This window comes from Ranitomeya imitator, chromosome 7 (genome assembly GCF_032444005.1).
Source record: "Ranitomeya imitator isolate aRanImi1 chromosome 7, aRanImi1.pri, whole genome shotgun sequence".
In the NCBI taxonomy this organism is placed as follows: Eukaryota; Metazoa; Chordata; class Amphibia; order Anura; family Dendrobatidae; genus Ranitomeya; species Ranitomeya imitator.
Genome location: NC_091288.1, coordinates 4269277 through 4287145, shown reverse-complemented (window position 1 = coordinate 4287145; position 17869 = coordinate 4269277). Strand labels below are relative to the sequence as shown.

The 17869-nt window shown below is 48.6% G+C and overlaps 1 protein-coding gene across 2 annotated transcripts in view; it reads right to left on the bottom strand.

Annotated features, from left to right (window-relative positions):
- The window catches only part of LOC138644318 (protein mono-ADP-ribosyltransferase PARP14-like), a 148739-nt gene that overhangs the window by 114170 nt on the left and 16700 nt on the right, over nt 1-17869 (bottom strand). For both annotated transcript variants that reach the window (XM_069732568.1, XM_069732569.1), the window contains exon 6: nt 15518-17769. In XM_069732568.1, the coding sequence (XP_069588669.1) occupies nt 15518-17769 (2252 nt within the window). The remainder of the gene's footprint in view (nt 1-15517; nt 17770-17869) is intronic.

The following is a 17869-nucleotide window of genomic DNA, read 5'->3' as shown; positions in this document are numbered from 1 at the left end:
GAGCACAAAGTTGCTGACCACGGGGATCATTAGTATATTGGTCTTGTAGTAAATCTTCCTTTCCTCCATCCAGGGAAATATTAGTAATACATTCCATCTGGTGCTTGGGGAGGGGGACAGCATGGGCCGGTGTGATTACAAATGCCAGGGCTGAATTTCAGCCCCAGTCTGTACCTGCCGGAGGATGACAACTTCCGGCTAAGATACATTATGGGCAGCTCTTCCCCATTCACCTCTTGAGACAAGACAGCGCCTAGCACGACATCCGACGCGTCCGTCTGGACCACAAACTCCTTGGAGAAATCCGGTGCCACTGGCACCGGCTGCTTACACACGGCTAGCTTCAGTTCCTGGAAGGACGTCTCCTGCTTCTGGGGACCACTTAGCTATAGCCGACTTTGGCCCTGTAAGGAAGTCTGTCAGGGAGGCGCCTACCATGGCAAAGTTTGAGATAAACTGGCGGTAATAGCCCACCATGACCAGGAATGCCTTGACCTGTTTCTTTTGAGAGGGGTTATGGCCAGCCCTGGATCGCCTCAGCTTTATTTATCTGGGGCTTTATTATGCCCCTGCCTATGGCATAGCCCAAGTCGCTTCCTCCATTCCCAAGGCACATTTCTTCGGGTTTATGGAAAACCCTGCCTTCCAGAGAGCATCAAATATCACCTGGACCTTGCTCAGATGGCTTCCCCAATCCTGGCTGAATATCACAATGTCGTCTAGGTAGGCCGCTGCGTACCTCTTGTGGGGAGCTAAGATTCGATCCATGGCTCTCTGGAACATTGCTGGAGCGCCTTGTAACCCAAATGGCATCCTTGTGTATTGGAAGCATCCATCTGGCGTTGAAAAGGCATTCTTCTCCTTGGCGTCTTGGGACATGGGAATCTGCTAATACCCTTTTGTGAGGGCAGGGGTAGTAATGTACCGAGCCGGCCCTAAGCTCTAGTCACGTACCCACTTCTCAGCACATGAATTGGAGTTGCACCTGCAAGGGTTAATCTATCTCCTCTCACTCAGTCCATCATTCACCTCTGTCCTATGCTGCAATGGAAGCATAAATCACACCCCGACACAGACCACGCACCACACTTCATACATGCTGCCACCACTCACCAAACACAAGGGTGATGAGTCCTGGAAATACTACTACTATATGCCGAGCACCAGGATCATACACTCTAAGGCTATGGATTCTTTAGAGCATACAAGGTTCAAACTTATTAAAGTTTTAAGCTTTAATAGAAAAAGGTACAGTGCTTACAATAAAAGGTTATAAAATATGGAAATAAAAAGTGACATACAAATATGCAAAACAGCGATTAAAATAAAGGGGGAACCTTACAGTAATATCTAACTTTGCAGTCTGGTATTCTGCTCCCTGAGGGGGTTAATATGAAATGGATCACATCAGCTTGGCTGCCCCTAAGTTAGTGAACAACCTTTTATGGGTAAAGGCCTAATTTATAGATTTAACCTGGAGATCAGATTTCTATACAAGCCTCCCATGTCAATATTCTAATTGCTGGTCTGTGACTGGATCATGGCCACTTTACCAGTAAATACATTACTTTTTCCTCTACATACTCTTTCTATGACCTTTCTTTCTCATAGTAAATTTAATTTTCAGGGTGCAATTAGGTCCCATTTGGCGTCTATCTCCAAGGCATCAGAAGGTGTGAAATGTTTCCACTTCTGTGTGTCCCAAGAAGGCACCTTGGGGTCTGAGAGCAGGAAAACTGTCATTTCTCATGATAATATAGGATATGACCTTTGTGAAAAGCTGCAGCTCAATTACCTCCCCTCTCAGCTCGGTCAACAGATATATCAGATATATCATGGCAAAGTACAGGTATCGGATGTCAGCCATCGGACCTTGAGCAACACCGTTAAGTACCGTCACATTATGAAATGTCCCTTTTAGAGGTAAATCCCTAAGTTGGGCGGTTCCAAAGTTTCCCCGGACACCTCCAGCTCAGTGATGATGACCTCTGGAGATGCTGCCTCATCCTCATCGCCAATTAGCACACAAAGCGGAAGCCTGTCACCTGTGGCCTGCAACGAGGTTTCTTTGGGAGCAATCTGGCTGCTGTCCGGACAACCAGACGTCCTCCCATTTCCCCACAAGTCCCAAAATAACACAAATTCCCGCCCTATTATAATAGGGTGCAAGGTCCTTGACCATGCCAACCTCATGGGACTCGGTGCCACAGTTTGTATTTATGACCACTTGGGCCACAGGATAGTCATTCGCGTCGCCATGGATACAGCAGACGCCCACCCTCTTTTCAGGAATCAGCTTATGGGGGAATTGTGGCCCTCACTAGGGTTACCAAACTCTCCGAGTCCAACAAACCAGTCATTTGCACCTGGTCTACTGTTATGGGGCATGCCTGTAGCCCCTTGCCTGGTTGAGGGACAAGACTGCAGGCGGGATATGCAAAATATGAGCAGCACGGTCCTGTGTTGCAGTCCATTGGCTCGGTGGTCATGGGGCAACGGGTGGCCATGTGACCTGGGGTATGACACCTCCAACAAATTATGCTATTGGATGGGGCCTTTGAATCAGATGTCTCCTGAGCTTGTGGACATCCCCTCCTGTTTTGGGGCTCAGCTCTCCTTTGGGAACTCCAGTAAGGTGATGCTCTGCTCCCTTGCTTCCTCACGGAACTCTTGACAGCCTGGTACCTTTCAACCAGACTCACTAGGTCATCGGCATTACGGGGATCCCCCTGGGAAACCCAGGATTGCACTGGCCTAGGAAGGGAGTGTATGAAACTGTCCATGACGACCCTCTCCACCATCTGTGCTGGGGAGGAAGATTCAGATTGCAATCATTTTTGGACCAGGTGTTGAAGGTCAAATATTTGGGACAGGGAGGTTTGTTACTGTGTGGGCCCAGTGGTGCACCCGTCGTGCCCCGACAGTCACTTCTAAGTGTGCCAAGATCTCGGTCTTCAACTTGGCATACTCTTTTGAGTCCTCCAAGGCCAGATCATAACATGCCTTCTGCGGTTCCCCTGTCAAATATGGCGCCAGAACATCCCCCCACTGCTCGAGAGGCAATTTCCACCACCCTCTCGAAAACTGTCAGGAACGCATCAACGTCATCACCTGGGGTCATCTTTTGCAATGCTCTTCTTACCGTCTTCCTCAAGTGAGGGTCATCATCTGGATTTGGGGTTGGGGTGGTTGCTCTGCCATGGATCGCCCCGGCTAGGAGTTCCATCTGCTGCCTGTGCTGCTGCTGCTGCATCTGCTGCTGTTGATACTGCTGCTGCCACTGCTGTTGCTGCTGGAGATTAGCCTGCACCAGTTGCTTTATCAACTCCTCCATGTTGTCGGCTTTTGCTCCTGCAGTCGCTTTCACCCAGGACATGTGGTATCTCTGCGGCAGTCACATTGTCCTTTGGGATTCGTGCACGTGCTTCTAGCACCAATTGTGGAGGTTTGTACTCACTTGGCTGCGGTTGAAGTCGGCACAGAAAATGGTATTGCTGAACTGTCCAGGCAGGTCTATTACGACTGCAAATAAACGCTCAGCGTGAAAACACAAAGTAAAAAATCCATACAATATTGAGGGTCCGCCCGCTCAGGATAGCGTCCGGTTCTTTAGGCCTTAGCACAGACCAACACACAGGAGATTCACACATCTCCAGCTCCAGACACTGAATGAGACACTCGGCCTCCATTTTATCTGTCAAACTATGACCCTTGGGTTGGATATGTAAGTGGTCATTCCCACCCATCTCTTATGACTGCTCATAAAACCCGGCCCTAATAACTCTCTCAGCACTATATGCGCTGGAGCATGCTAGAAAAGATCTGTTCTGTACAACTATATATGGCTGCATGGATATACATATAAAACCTGATTGTCGTTTTCTGGACTGCAGCTGTTATGGCCCCCGTTGGGTTTTCTTCGCCTGCTTGTAATCCTCTATGTATCAGGAAATATATACATCTTATTCTGAAATAGCACGGACCATTGTATAGCGCACTAATCCTATATCGCTCACTCATCCTATCAATTATTAGCTCTTTCAGCATCCTCGCAGGTTTTCGGTCATAGAGGGTAGAAATTGCCACCAACACCTCGGCTCAGTGGTCACAGCGATAGTATATATCCATGCAGAATGTGAGTCACTACCCCACCCAGAGCGTATATGGCCAGCTGCAGCTTCAGCATTGTTCTTTGAAGTTGGAGCAAGTGCAGGGATCAATATTTACTTTGTATCAAATCTATACTTCTATAAGAGAATCCTGTGAGCATGCTCTGTGATCTAGGGAGGGGGAGGAGGTGAGCTGTGATATAGTCTACAAAGGAGAGTGTTGAGAGCATGCTCTGTGCAGATATATTTGTTCATGGAGGGGGAGGAGGTGAGCTGTGATATAGTCTATAAAGTATATAAACCCCACCTGGTATGCTCATTCACATCAGTATGTTTTTCAACTAATTCCAGCTTACCCCAGTGTTATTTATGACCTTGTTTACTTTGCCTTGATTGTATGCATCTGGTCCACTCTTAATTCTCTGACCAAGATGAGCAGAGACCACTCCGCTCTGCTTCACACCTGAATGCACTTAGTTGTACATATATTGCATAGCACAAGTCTGCAATGACTTTAGTCTGCAGTGATTCCTATAAGTGTGTCCTAGAAGTGTGAAGATTAATGTAGAATTAAAACCAGAAATGAACCAGAAGGGAACTGAAGGTAACTGGCCACAGTCACTGTAAACAATGTTTCTGTTTGTTTTCACTTTCACCCCTATAATCCTTCACTTTCTGCAAACTCCCCTAATCCCTACTCCTAGTAAAGAACTGTTCATCTCCTCTTCAATCCTCCCCATCCATCTCACCTCCTCCTCTGAACTGTTCCTCAACATACAATCCTCTGTCTCCAAACACAGACATCCTCCTCATGCCCTCTCCTGCTCCCACCTGCTAACACTTTCTCTGCTCCTTCTCACTGCTGGTGATATCTCTCCAAATCCTGGTCCTCCTCACCACATCCCCAGAGTCAGTTTTACCTCCGATCCACGCTCCAATCACAACTTTCCGTAACCTCTCTAACCTTATACCCATTCGCCCAGCCACCGCTTCCCCAGTCCCACTAACAGGATCACTATGGAACGCTCGCTCTGTCCGCAACAAGCTTTCCTACATCCATGATCTTCTTTTTGTTACTACCAAACTTTCCTTCCTCGCCATCACTGAAACCGGGCTCACCCCTTCTGACACAGCCTCTCCTGCTGCACTCTGGTGTGGTGGACTCCACATTTCCCACACACCCCGCCCCAGCAGCAAGCATGGTGGAGGAGTTGGTTTTCTCCTGTCAAATAACTGCTCCTTCACCCCAATCCAATTACCATCCTCTATTACTCTCCCTTCCTTTGAGTTGACTCTGTGCGCATCTACTCCCCCTCTAACCTTCAACTGGCTGTCATTTACCGCCCCCCAGGGCCAGCCACCACCTTTTTTGACCACTTCACCACCTGGCTGCTTCATTTCCTTTCTGCGGACATCCCCACTATGATCTTGGGTGACTTCAACATCCCCAATGACACTTCCCTCTCAGCTGCCACTAAACTTCTATCTCTCACTTCCTCCTTCAGCCTCACTCAATTGTCTTCTACAGCCACCCACAAAGATGGCCACACACTGGACCTCATCTTCATCTGCCTCTGCTCCCCATCTAACCTCTCTAACTCGACTCTCCCTCTTTCTGACCACAACCTACTCACAATTCTCTTCCCTCTCCACTCCTTGTCTACAATCCCCACCCCACAAACTTGCACACCCTCGCAGAAATCTTAAACACCTCAATCTACACTCACTGTCTGAATCCCTCCTCCCTCTCACAGGCATAAGTTCCATACACAATGCGGATGCCGATGCCACTCTATATAACACCACAATAGCTGCAGCTTTGGAATCTGTTGCCCCTCTCACACATACCAAAGCTCGCAAGATCAACAGATAGTCCTGGCACACCAGCCTGACCAAAGAACTGAGGCGAGCTTCCAGGGCTGCAGAGCGGAGATGGAAAAGATCAAACTCCAACGAGCACTTCATCGCTTTCAAACAGTCCCTCACTACTTTCAAGACCACACTCGCCACAGCTAAACAAACCTACTTCTCATCTCTCATATCCTCCCTGTCTCACAACCCTAAACAGTTATTCAACACCTTCAATTCTCTCCTCCGTCCCCCAGCACCTCCTCCCTCCCCACTCATCTCAGCTGAAGACTTTGCCTCATTTTTCAAGCAGAAGATTAAGAACATCAGTGTTGTGAATTCTGTGGCTGAGTTCACTTCTGTGGTCACAAGTGGTATTGCAGTCTCTGGGCTTCCTCCCTCAGGTGTTTTGGTGAGCTCGTTGGCTGCCTTGCTATTTAGCTCCACCTGAGTCTGTCTTCCTTGCTCCTTGTCAATGTTCCAGTGTTGGATCTGAGCTACTGCATCTTTCCTTGGGCCTGCTGCTCTGCTAGATAAGTGCTTCTAGTTTGTTTTCTGTTTTTTCTGTCCAGCTTGCTATTAACTTTTGCTGGAAGCTCTGAGAAGCAAAGGGGTGCACCGCCGTGCTGTTAGTTCGGCACGGTGGGTCTTTTTGCCCCTTTGCGTGGTTTTCGTTTTAGGGTTTTTTGTAGACTGCATAGTTCTCTTTGCTATCCTCGCTCTGTCTAGAATATCGGGCCTCACTTTGCTGAATCTATTTCATTCCTACGTTTGTCTTTTCATCTTGCTAACAGTCATTAAATGTGGGGGGCTGCCTATTCCTTTGGGGTATTTCTCTGAGGTAAGTCAGGCTTGTATTTCTATCTTCAGGCTAGTCAGCTCCTCAGGCAGTGCCTAGTTGCATAGGTAGTGATAGGCGCAATCCACTGCTGCTTATAGTTGTGTGAGGATAGATCAGGTACTGCAGTCTACAGAGATTCCACGTCTCAGAGCTCGTCCTATTGTTTTTGGTTATTGCCAGATCTCTGTATGTGCGCTGATTACTGCACGCTGTGTTGCCTGATTGCCAGCCATAACAGTACAAGGAGCCCACCAATGATTCCCAATAGAGGGAAAAAAGAAATCCTGACATCATTTTTTTTCCTTAGCTCTGTCTTCAGTCTTTTTTTTCCCCTAGACATTAGAGTGCTTCAGGACACAGCTGTGGACATGGATATTCAGGCTCTGTGCTCCTCAATGGATAATCTCGTTGTAAATGTACAAAAGATTCAAGATACTATTGATCAGAAATCGATGCTAGAACCAAGAATTCCGATTCCTGATTTGTTTTTTGGTGACAGAACTAAGTTCCTGAGCTTCAGAAATAATTGTAAGCTATTTTTGGCCTTGAAACCTCATTCTTCTGGTAATCCTATTCAACAGGTTTTGATTATTATTTCTTTTTTGCGCGGCGACCCACAGGACTGGGCGTTTTCTCTTGCACCAGGAGATTCTGCATTGAGTAATGTTGATGCATTTTTCCAGGCGCTGGGATTGCTTTACGATGAGCCTAATTCAGTGGATCAGGCTGAGAAAAATCTGCTGGCTTTATGCCAGGGTCAGGATGATGTAGAAGTATATTGTCAGAAATTTAGGAAGTGGTCAGTACTCACTCTGTGGAATGAATCTGCACTAGCGGCTTTGTTCAGAAAGGGTCTCTCTGAAGCTCTTAAGGATGTAATGGCGGGATTTCCTATGCCTGCTGGTTTGAATGAGTCTATGTCCTTGGCCATTCAGATCGGTCGTCGCTTGCGCGAGCGTAAATCTGTGCACCATCTGGCGGTATTGTCTGAGAGTAAACCTGAGCCTATGCAGTGCGACAGGACTATGACTAAAGTAGAACGGCAAGAACACAGACGTCTGAACAGACTGTGTTTCTATTGTGGTGATTCTACTCATGCTATTTCTAATTGTCCTAAACGCACTAGGCGGTTCGATAGCTCTGCCGTTATTGGTACTGTACAGTCCAAATTCCTTTTGTCCATTACCTTAATGTGCTCTTTGTCATCGTATTCTGTCATGGCGTTTGTGGATTCAGGCGCTGCCCTGAATCTGATGGATTTGGATTATGCTAAACGTTGTGGATTTTTCTTGGAGCCTTTGCGGTGTCCTATTCCGTTGAGAGGAATTGATGCTACACCTTTGGCCAAGAATAAGCCTCAGTACTGGGCCCAGCTGACCATGTGCATGGCTCCTGCACATCAGGAAGTTATTCGCTTTCTGGTACTGCATAATTTGCATGATGTGGTCGTGTTGGGGTTGCCATGGCTACAAACCCATAATCCAGTATTGGATTGGAACTCTATGTCGGTATCCAGCTGGGGTTGTCAGGGGGTACATGGTGATGTTCCATTTTTGTCTATTTCGTCATCCATTCCTTCTGACATCCCAGAGTTCTTGTCGGACTTTCAGGATGTATTTGAAGAGTCCAAGTCTGATGCCCTACCTCCGCATAGGAATTGTGATTGTGCTATCGATTTGATTCCTGGTAGTAAATTCCCTAAGGGTCGTTTATTTAATTTGTCCGTACCTGAACACACCGCTATGCGCAGTTATGTGAAGGAGTCCCTGGAGAAGGGACATATTCGCCCATCATCGTCACCATTGGGAGCAGGGTTCTTTTTTGTAGCCAAGAAGGATGGTTCGCTAAGACCGTGTATTGATTACCGCCTTCTTAATAAGATCACTGTTAAGTTTCAGTATCCCTTGCCATTGATTTCTGACTTGTTTGCTCGGATTAAGGGGGCTAGTTGGTTTACTAAGATTGATCTTCGTGGTGCGTATAATCTGGTGAGAATCAGGCAGGGAGATGAATGGAAAACGGCATTTAATACGCCCGAGGGTCATTTTGAGTATCTGGTGATGCCGTTCGGACTTGCCAATGCTCCATCTGTTTTTCAGTCTTTTATGCATGACATTTTCCGTGAGTATCTGGATAAATTCTTGATTGTTTACTTGGATGACATTTTGATCTTCTCAGATGATTGGGAGTCTCATGTGAAGCAAGTCAGAATGGTTTTCCAGGTACTGCGTGCTAATTCCTTGTTCGTGAAGGGATCAAAGTGTCTCTTCGGTGTGCAGAAAGTTTCATTTTTGGGGTTCATCTTTTCCCCTTCTACTGTCGAGATGGATCCGGTTAAGGTTCAGGCCATCCAGGATTGGACTCAGCCGACATCTCTAAAAAGTCTGCAGAAATTCCTGGGCTTTGCTAATTTTTATCGTCGCTTCATCTGTAATTTTTCTAGCATTGCCAGACCATTGACCGATTTGACCAAGAAGGGTGCTGATTTGGTTAATTGGTCTTCTGCTGCCGTGGAAGCTTTTCAGGAGTTGAAGCGTCGTTTTTGCTGTGCCCCTGTGTTGTGTCAACCTGATGTTTCTCTTCCGTTCTAGGTCGAGGTTGATGCTTCTGAGATTGGTGCAGGGGCGGTTTTGTCACAGAGAGGTTCTGGTTGCTCAGTGTTCAAACCATGTGCTTTCTTTTCCAGGAAATTTTCTGCTGCTGAGCGTAATTATGATGTGGGCAACCGAGAGTTGCTGGCCATGAAGTGGGCATTCGAGGAGTGGCGTCATTGGCTTGAGGGTGCTAAGCATCGCGTGGTGGTATTGACTGATCATAAGAACCTTACTTATCTTGAGTCTGCCAAGCGCTTGAATCCTAGACAGGCCCGTTGGTCGTTATTTTTTGCTCGTTTTGATTTTGTGATTTCATACCTTCCGGGCTCTAAAAATGTGAAGGCGGATGCTCTGTCTAGGAGTTTTGTGCCCGACTCTCCGGGGTTATCTGAGCCGGCGAGTATCCTCAAGGAAGGAGTCATTGTGTCTGCCATCTCCCCTGATTTGCGGAGAGTGTTGCAGAAATTTCAGGCTAATAAACCTGATCGTTGTCCGGCCGAGAAACTGTTCGTCCCTGATAGGTGGACTAGTAAAGTTATCTCTGAACTTCATTGTTCGGTGCTGGCCGGTCATCCAGGAATCTTTGGTACCAGGGAGTTGGTTGCTAGATCCTTCTGGTGGCCATCTCTGTCACGGGATGTGCGTGCTTTTGTGCAGTCCTGTGGAATTTGTGCTAGGGCTAAGCCCTGCTGTTCACGTGCCAGTGGGTTACTTTTGCCCTTGCCGGTCCCGAAGAGGCCTTGGACACATATTTCGATGGATTTCATTTCTGACCTTCCCGTTTCTCAAAAAATGTCGGTCATTTGGGTGGTCTGTGATCGCTTTTCTAAAATGGTCCATCTGGTGCCCTTGGTTAAATTGCCTTCCTCCTCTGATTTGGTGCCTTTGTTCTTCCAGCATGTGGTTCGTTTACATGGCATTCCTGAGAATATTGTTTCTGACAGAGGTTCCCAGTTTGTCTCGAGGTTCTGGCGAGCCTTTTGTGGTAGGATGGGCATTGACCTATCTTTCTCCTCGGCCTTCCATCCTCAGACTAATGGCCAGACCGAACGAACCAATCAGACCTTGGAAACATATCTGAGATGTTTTGTTTCCGCTGACCAGGATGATTGGGTGTCATTTTTGCCGTTGGCTGAGTTCGCCCTTAATAATCGGGCCAGCTCGGCTACCTTGGTCTCTCCATTTTTCTGCAATTCTGGGTTCCATCCTCGTTTCTCTTCAGGACAGGTTGAGTCTTCGGACTGTCCTGGTGTGGATTCTGTGGTGGACAGGTTGCAGCAGATCTGGACTCAGGTAGTGGACAATTTGACCTTGTCCCAGGAGAAGGCTCAGCTTTTCGCTAATCGCAGACGCCGTGTGGGACCCCGACTTCGTGTTGGGGATCTGGTTTGGTTATCTTCTCGTCATATTCCTATGAAGGTTTCCTCTCCTAAATTTAAACCTCGTTTTATTGGTCCGTATAGGATTTCTGAGATTCTCAATCCGGTGTCTTTTCGTCTGACCCTCCCAGACTCCTTTTCCATACATAATGTATTCCATAGGTCGTTGTTGAGGAGATACGTGGCACCTATGGTTCCATCTGTGGAGCCTCCTGCCCCTGTTTTGGTGGAGGGGGAATTGGAGTATATTGTGGAGAAGATTTTGGATTCTCGTGTCTCTAGACGGAAACTCCAGTATCTGGTCAAATGGAAGGGTTATGCTCAGGAAGATAATTCCTGGGTTTTTGCCTCTGATGTCCATGCCCCAGATCTTGTTCGTGCCTTTCATGTGGCTCATCCTGGTCGGCCTGGGGGTTCTGGTGAGGGTTCGGTGACCCCTCCTCAAGGGGGGGGTACTGTTGTGAATTCTGTGGCTGAGTTCACTTCTGTGGTCACAAGTGGTATTGCAGTCTCTGGGCTTCCTCCCTCAGGTGTTTTGGTGAGCTCGTTGGCTGCCTTGCTATTTAGCTCCACCTGAGTCTGTCTTCCTTGCTCCTTGTCAATGTTCCAGTGTTGGATCTGAGCTACTGCATCTTTCCTTGGGCCTGCTGCTCTGCTAGATAAGTGCTTCTAGTTTGTTTTCTGTTTTTTCTGTCCAGCTTGCTATTAACTTTTGCTGGAAGCTCTGAGAAGCAAAGGGGTGCACCGCCGTGCTGTTAGTTCGGCACGGTGGGTCTTTTTGCCCCTTTGCGTGGTTTTCGTTTTAGGGTTTTTTGTAGACTGCATAGTTCTCTTTGCTATCCTCGCTCTGTCTAGAATATCGGGCCTCACTTTGCTGAATCTATTTCATTCCTACGTTTGTCTTTTCATCTTGCTAACAGTCATTATATGTGGGGGGCTGCCTATTCCTTTGGGGTATTTCTCTGAGGTAAGTCAGGCTTGTATTTCTATCTTCAGGCTAGTCAGCTCCTCAGGCAGTGCCGAGTTGCATAGGTAGTGATAGGCGCAATCCACTGCTGCTTATAGTTGTGTGAGGATAGATCAGGTACTGCAGTCTACAGAGATTCCACGTCTCAGAGCTCGTCCTATTGTTTTTGGTTATTGCCAGATCTCTGAATGTGCACTGATTACTGCACGCTGTGTTGCCTGATTGCCGGCCATAACACATCAGAGACCGTTTTGGTCGACAACCCCCAGAGCCCTTCCTGCCAACTGCCCAGCCCTCCACCTCCAAAACCAACTTCCCCACCATTACAGAAGATCGACTCTCCACTCTACTCTCAAGATCGCATCTCACCACCTGTGCACTTGACCCGCTCCCATCCCACCTCATCCCAAACCTCACCACAGTCTTCATCCCAACCCTAACCCATCTCTTCAACCTATCACTAACAACTGGTGTTTTCCCCTCAAGCTTTAAACATGACTCCATCACACCTATCCTCAAAAAGCCCTCTCTTGACCCATCCTCTGTATCTAGCTATCGCCCTATATCACTTCTGCCCTATGCCTCAAAACTATTGAAACAACATGTCCATCTTGAACTGTCCTCCCATCTATCTTCCTGCTCCCTATTCGACCGCTTACAATCTGGCTTCCGGTCACACCACTGCCCTAACTAAGGTCACCAATGACCTATTAACCGCCAAGAGCAAGCGACACTACTCTGTCCTCCTCCTCCTGGACCTGTCCTCTGCCTTTGACACAGTGGACCATTTCCTATTATTACAGACCCTCTCATCCCTTGGCGTCACAGACTTGGCCCTATCCTGGATCTCATCATACCTAACAGACCGGACATTCAGCGTCTCCCACTCACACACCACCTCCTCACCTCGCCCCCATCTGTCGGAGTCCCACAAGGTTCAGTTCTAGGGCCCCTGCTCTTCTCCATTTACACTTTTGGCCTGCGACAGCTCATAGAATCTCATGGCTTTCAGTCTCACCTCTATGCTGATGACACACAGATCTACATCTCTGGACCAGATATCACCTCCCTACTAACCAGAATCCCTCAATGTCTGTCCACTATTTCATCCTTCTTCTCCGCTAGATTTCTAAAACTTAACATGGACAAAACAGAATTCATTGTCTTTCCCCCATCTCACGCGACCCCCCCAACGAACCTATCCATTACAGTAAACGGCTGCCCACTCTCCCCAGTCCCACAGGCTCGCTGCTTTGGGGTAATCCTTGACGCTGATCTCTCCTTCAAACCACATATCCAAGCCCTTTCCACTTCCTGCCGACTTCAACTCAAAAATATTTCACCGATCCGTACTTTCCTCAACCAAGAATCTGCAAAAACCCTAGCCCATGCCCTCATCATCTCTCGCATTGCCTACTGCAACCTCCTGCTCTGTGGCCTCCCCTCGAACACTCTTGCACCCCTCCAATCTATTCTAAACTCTGCTGCCTGACTAATCCACCTGTCTCCCCGTTATTCCCCAGCTTCTCCCCTCTGTCAATCCCTTCACTGGCTCCCCATTGCCCAGAGACTCCAGTACAAAACCCTAACCATGACGTACAAAGCCATCCACAACCTGTCTCCTCCATACATCTGTGACCTCGTCTCCCGGTACTTTCCTGCACGCAACCTCCGATCCTCACAAGATCTCCTTCTCTACTCCCCTCTTATCTCCTCTTCCCACAATCGTATACAAGATTTCTCTCGCGTATCATCTCTACTCTGGAACTCTCTACCACAACAAATCAGACTCTCACCTACCATCGAAACCTTCAAAAAGAACCTGAAGAGCTACCTCTTCAGACAAGCCTACAACCTGCAGTAACCACCGATCGCCCAAACCACTGCACGACCAGCTCTATCCTCACCTACTGTATTCTCACCCATCCCTTGTAGATTGTGAGCCCTCGCGGGCAGGGTCCTCTCTCCTAATGTACCAGGCGGGACTTGTATTGTTTAAGATTATTGTACTTGTTTTTATTATGTATACCCCTCCTTACATGTAAAGCGCCATGGAATAAATGGCGCTATAACAATAAATAATAATATTAAAGAAGAGTGTTGTGAGCATGCTCTGTGCAGAGATATTTGCTCATGGAGGAAGGAGGTGAGCTGTGATATTACCTATTGACATATAGTGGTCATACTATACTGACTACTAATACTGACCTACAAAGCCATCCATAACCTGTCTCCTCCATATATCTCTGAACTAATCTCCCGATATCTTCCCTCATGTAATCTCCGGTCCTCCCAAGACCTCCTTCTTTCCTCCACACTTATTCGCTCCTCATCCAACCGCCTCCAAGACTTCTCCCGAATATCCCCCATCCTCTGGAATTCTTTGCCCCAACACGTCCGATTATCAACCACATTTGGATCCTTCAGACGGAACCTGAAAACCCATCTCTTCAGGAAAGCCTACAGCCCGCACTGACCCCGCTGCCTCCTCATCACTACCGGAGCTACCGCCTCACCAACACCGGAGCTACCGCCTCACCAACACCGGAGCTACCGCCTCACCAACACCGGAGCTACCGCCTCACCAACACCGGAGCTACCGCCTCACCAACACCGGAGCTACCGCCTCACCAACACCAGAGCTACCGCCTCACCAACACCGGAGCTACCGCCTCACCAACACCGGAGCTACCGCCTCACCAACACCGGAGCTACCGCCTCACCACTACCGGAGCTACCGCCTCACCAACACCGGAGCTACCACCTTACCAACACCGGAGCTACCGCCTCACCAACACCGGAGCTACCGCCTCACCAACACCGGAGCTACCGCCTCACCAACACCGGAGCTACCGCCTCACCAACACCGGAGCTACCGCCTCACCAACACCGGAGCTACCGCCTCACCACTACCGGAGCTACCGCCTCACCAACACCGGAGCTACCACCTTACCAACACCGGAGCTACCGCCTCACCAACACCGGAGCTACCGCCTCACCAACACCGGAGCTACCGCCTCACCAACACCGGAGCTACCGCCTCACCAACACCAGAGCTACCGCCTCACCAACACCGGAGCTACCGCCTCACCAACACCGGAGCTACCGCCTCTCCACCACCGGAGCTACCACCTCACCACTATCGGAGCTACCGCCTCACCAACACCGGAGCTACCACCTCACCAACACCGGAGCTACCACCTCACCAACACCGGAGCTACCGCCTCACCAACACCGGAGCTACCACCTCACCAACACCGGAGCTACGTCCTCACCAACACCGGAGCTAACGCCTCACCAACACCGGAGCTACCGCCTCACCAACACCGGAGCTACCGCCTCACCAACACCGGAGCTCCTGCAACCCTCGACCTATTGTCTCCTTCCCCACCATCCTGTAGAATGTAAGTCCGCAAGGGCAGGGTCCTCTCCCCTCTGTATCAGTCTGTCATTGTTAGTTTACTGTATGTGATATCTGTAATTTGTATGTAACCCCTTCCAATGTAAAGCACCATGGAATCAATGGTCCTATATAAATACATAAATAATAATAATACTGTGTGACCGCTACAGATCATTATAATTGTAATCGGTCAGAGATGGGAACATTTCCCACCTTTAAGCCAAGAGGCCTCAATATAATTTCTTTCCTGAGCCCCCCGCCTACTAGATGCCATTAAACTGCTATGGGGCTGAGGGATGTATGGGCCCCCTGCGGCACGAGGTCTCGGGGGGCCGTCCCCCTAGAGGTATGCCCGTCTATAAGGCCAGGTACTTACTGTGGCGTCTTGTATTTTCTTTTGCACAAGCCTGATGATCAGCCCCTCAGGGGTCCACACTTCATCCACATCTCTGCTCGCTGTGACTTGTGGCTTCGCACTTTTTACTTGTCTGATGGGAGTCGGGGGTCCGCTTGTTGTTGCGGCCACAGTAATATTTTTCTCTCCAAATCTGGATTTTAGAAGCTCAGAAAATATGTTAGTAGTTTGGACATTCATATCGACGAGGTGTATCCGCTGTAAACAGGTCGCGCTGCCCTTCTCCACATAATCCATGATGGCATCCAGTATATTTCGAGCACACTCTTGTAAAGGGAACCCAAAAATTCCAGAACTGACGGCCGGGATGGCTATGGAGCTGTGGCCGTTCTCTGAGGCCAGCTCTAAGCTAGTGGTAATTGCTCTGCGCAATAGTCTCTCACATCTCACATGGGACTGACGATCCCACCGGGGTCCAACTGTATGGATCACTTGTTTGCATGGCAGCTTTCCGGCATCTGTAATGACTGAATCCCCAGGGGCCAACTTTCCCTCGCTCTTGATGATAAGATTACAATCGTCTTGGAGTTTGGGTCCTGCTGCTTTAAGCAAGGCCTCGGCCAGACCTCCGCAGTGCTGCAGATCTTCATTAGCGGCATTAACGATGACATCGACGTTGTGCCGACACAGGTTGTCCTTGTACACTGCGATGGTCACCCCACTTTGTAGCTTCACCTCATATTGGCCTTCATCCAGTCTGTTATCTCCGCCCGTCTCTAAGCGGATCACACAGTGGAATTTGGTCTTTGCTGTAGTGGCGTGGACTTCCTCATGGCTCGCACAGAATTTTTTAGCTCCTGGTTTATTGATGCGGAGGGAGTCACAATATATTGTGGACAGAAGACTGCGGACCTGAGCGGCGGCATCCTCAGCCTGGACCCTCGGACCCAACAGGGACACACTGTTCTCATTCTTCACAACTTTCACCTTGGTTGAAATCTCCTGCCATGCCTGCGTCATCTCTTCTTCCATGAATTGCAACATGATTGTGGAGCGGATGGGAACCTTCACCTCCATCACCGTATGAGTGTCCACAAAGTCTTTTATCTGCTTGTAGCAGAGTTGTACATTGGTGGACATCCCTGCGAGCACCACATCGTTCTCCGCTCCGGAGGGGAACTCCTGGATCATGACTGTGCACATCTCAGAATTGAAGGACTCCTGAAGATGTGACTGAAGACTTCTCCACTCCGGACTTTCAAGGATTTTCTTGGCCACAACTGGAATTCGCTGACAAATCAGTTCTCGGTTAATTTGCTGCTCTGCGTCCATCATGTCTTTTTTGGAGTGTCCGGTCAGTTGGACCAAGTTTTCTTCCATTTCAATGAGTGCATTTATTTTGTGACGTGCAAAGAGGAGACAAGAAACCTCGTCGTTGTCCGCGAACATCAAGAACTGGTGGGCGTACGGGTCCAGCTGGATGTATTTGGTTTTCAGTTGCTGTCTGGCGCTCATTATCTCACACTTGGCTTGGAGAACTTCTTCTCGCAGTCCAGTGAGCCTGACGTTGTGTGTAGATGGGTCGTACTCCATCCCCAGCTCTGGGACATCGGCCAGTATCTTGCTCTCCAGACCACTGCAATGTATGATATGGTAGAGAGCTGCAGACATGGGTTCTGTCATGGTCATCACTTTACTCCTTCTCTCCACCTTTCTGCTGGTTTCCTCCACCAGTTTCCGGAACGTCTGCTCGATCTTATTCACGTCCTTCATTGGGCCGGCCAGGAAGATCTTCTCGAGTTCAGGGTTGGGTTTGATCAATACCCCATCATAGGCAGCAGTGGAGATCTGATCCTTGAGGTCCTCCCACACCGATGGGTTCATTTTACAGTCTATTACTTTATATTTTGAGATGAAAAGTGAGAATTCGGTGGAGACCTCCTCAGTCCATGTGTGGACCACCTTCGCCATAGTCCTGGCAGACAGGTTCTTGGATATCTCTATGGTTACAATGGGGTTCAGGCAGTCAGGGCTCGGCCACTTCATCTTGCAGTATTTTTTGGCCATCTTGGCTTCTATGCTGACTTTGGTTTGCTCGTTACCGAGGATGAGCTCCAGTATATATGGGCTTATGCTGAACTCCTTAGGGGGCGGTATGGTGACGTCAGGTTCAACTGCTCCATAGAGATGTAAACGTAAAGATGGGTAGTAGCGATACGCGCTGATGGCCGTCTTATTAAACACCAGCTGCTTCTTTATTATCATCTTCACAGCTGGAGATGAGAGCAAAAAACAAAATGGGCATCAGCACCATGGCGTCACATGAGTCCATCTCCTCCTGGGGCGGACTGCGATCTATCATATGTAGATGTA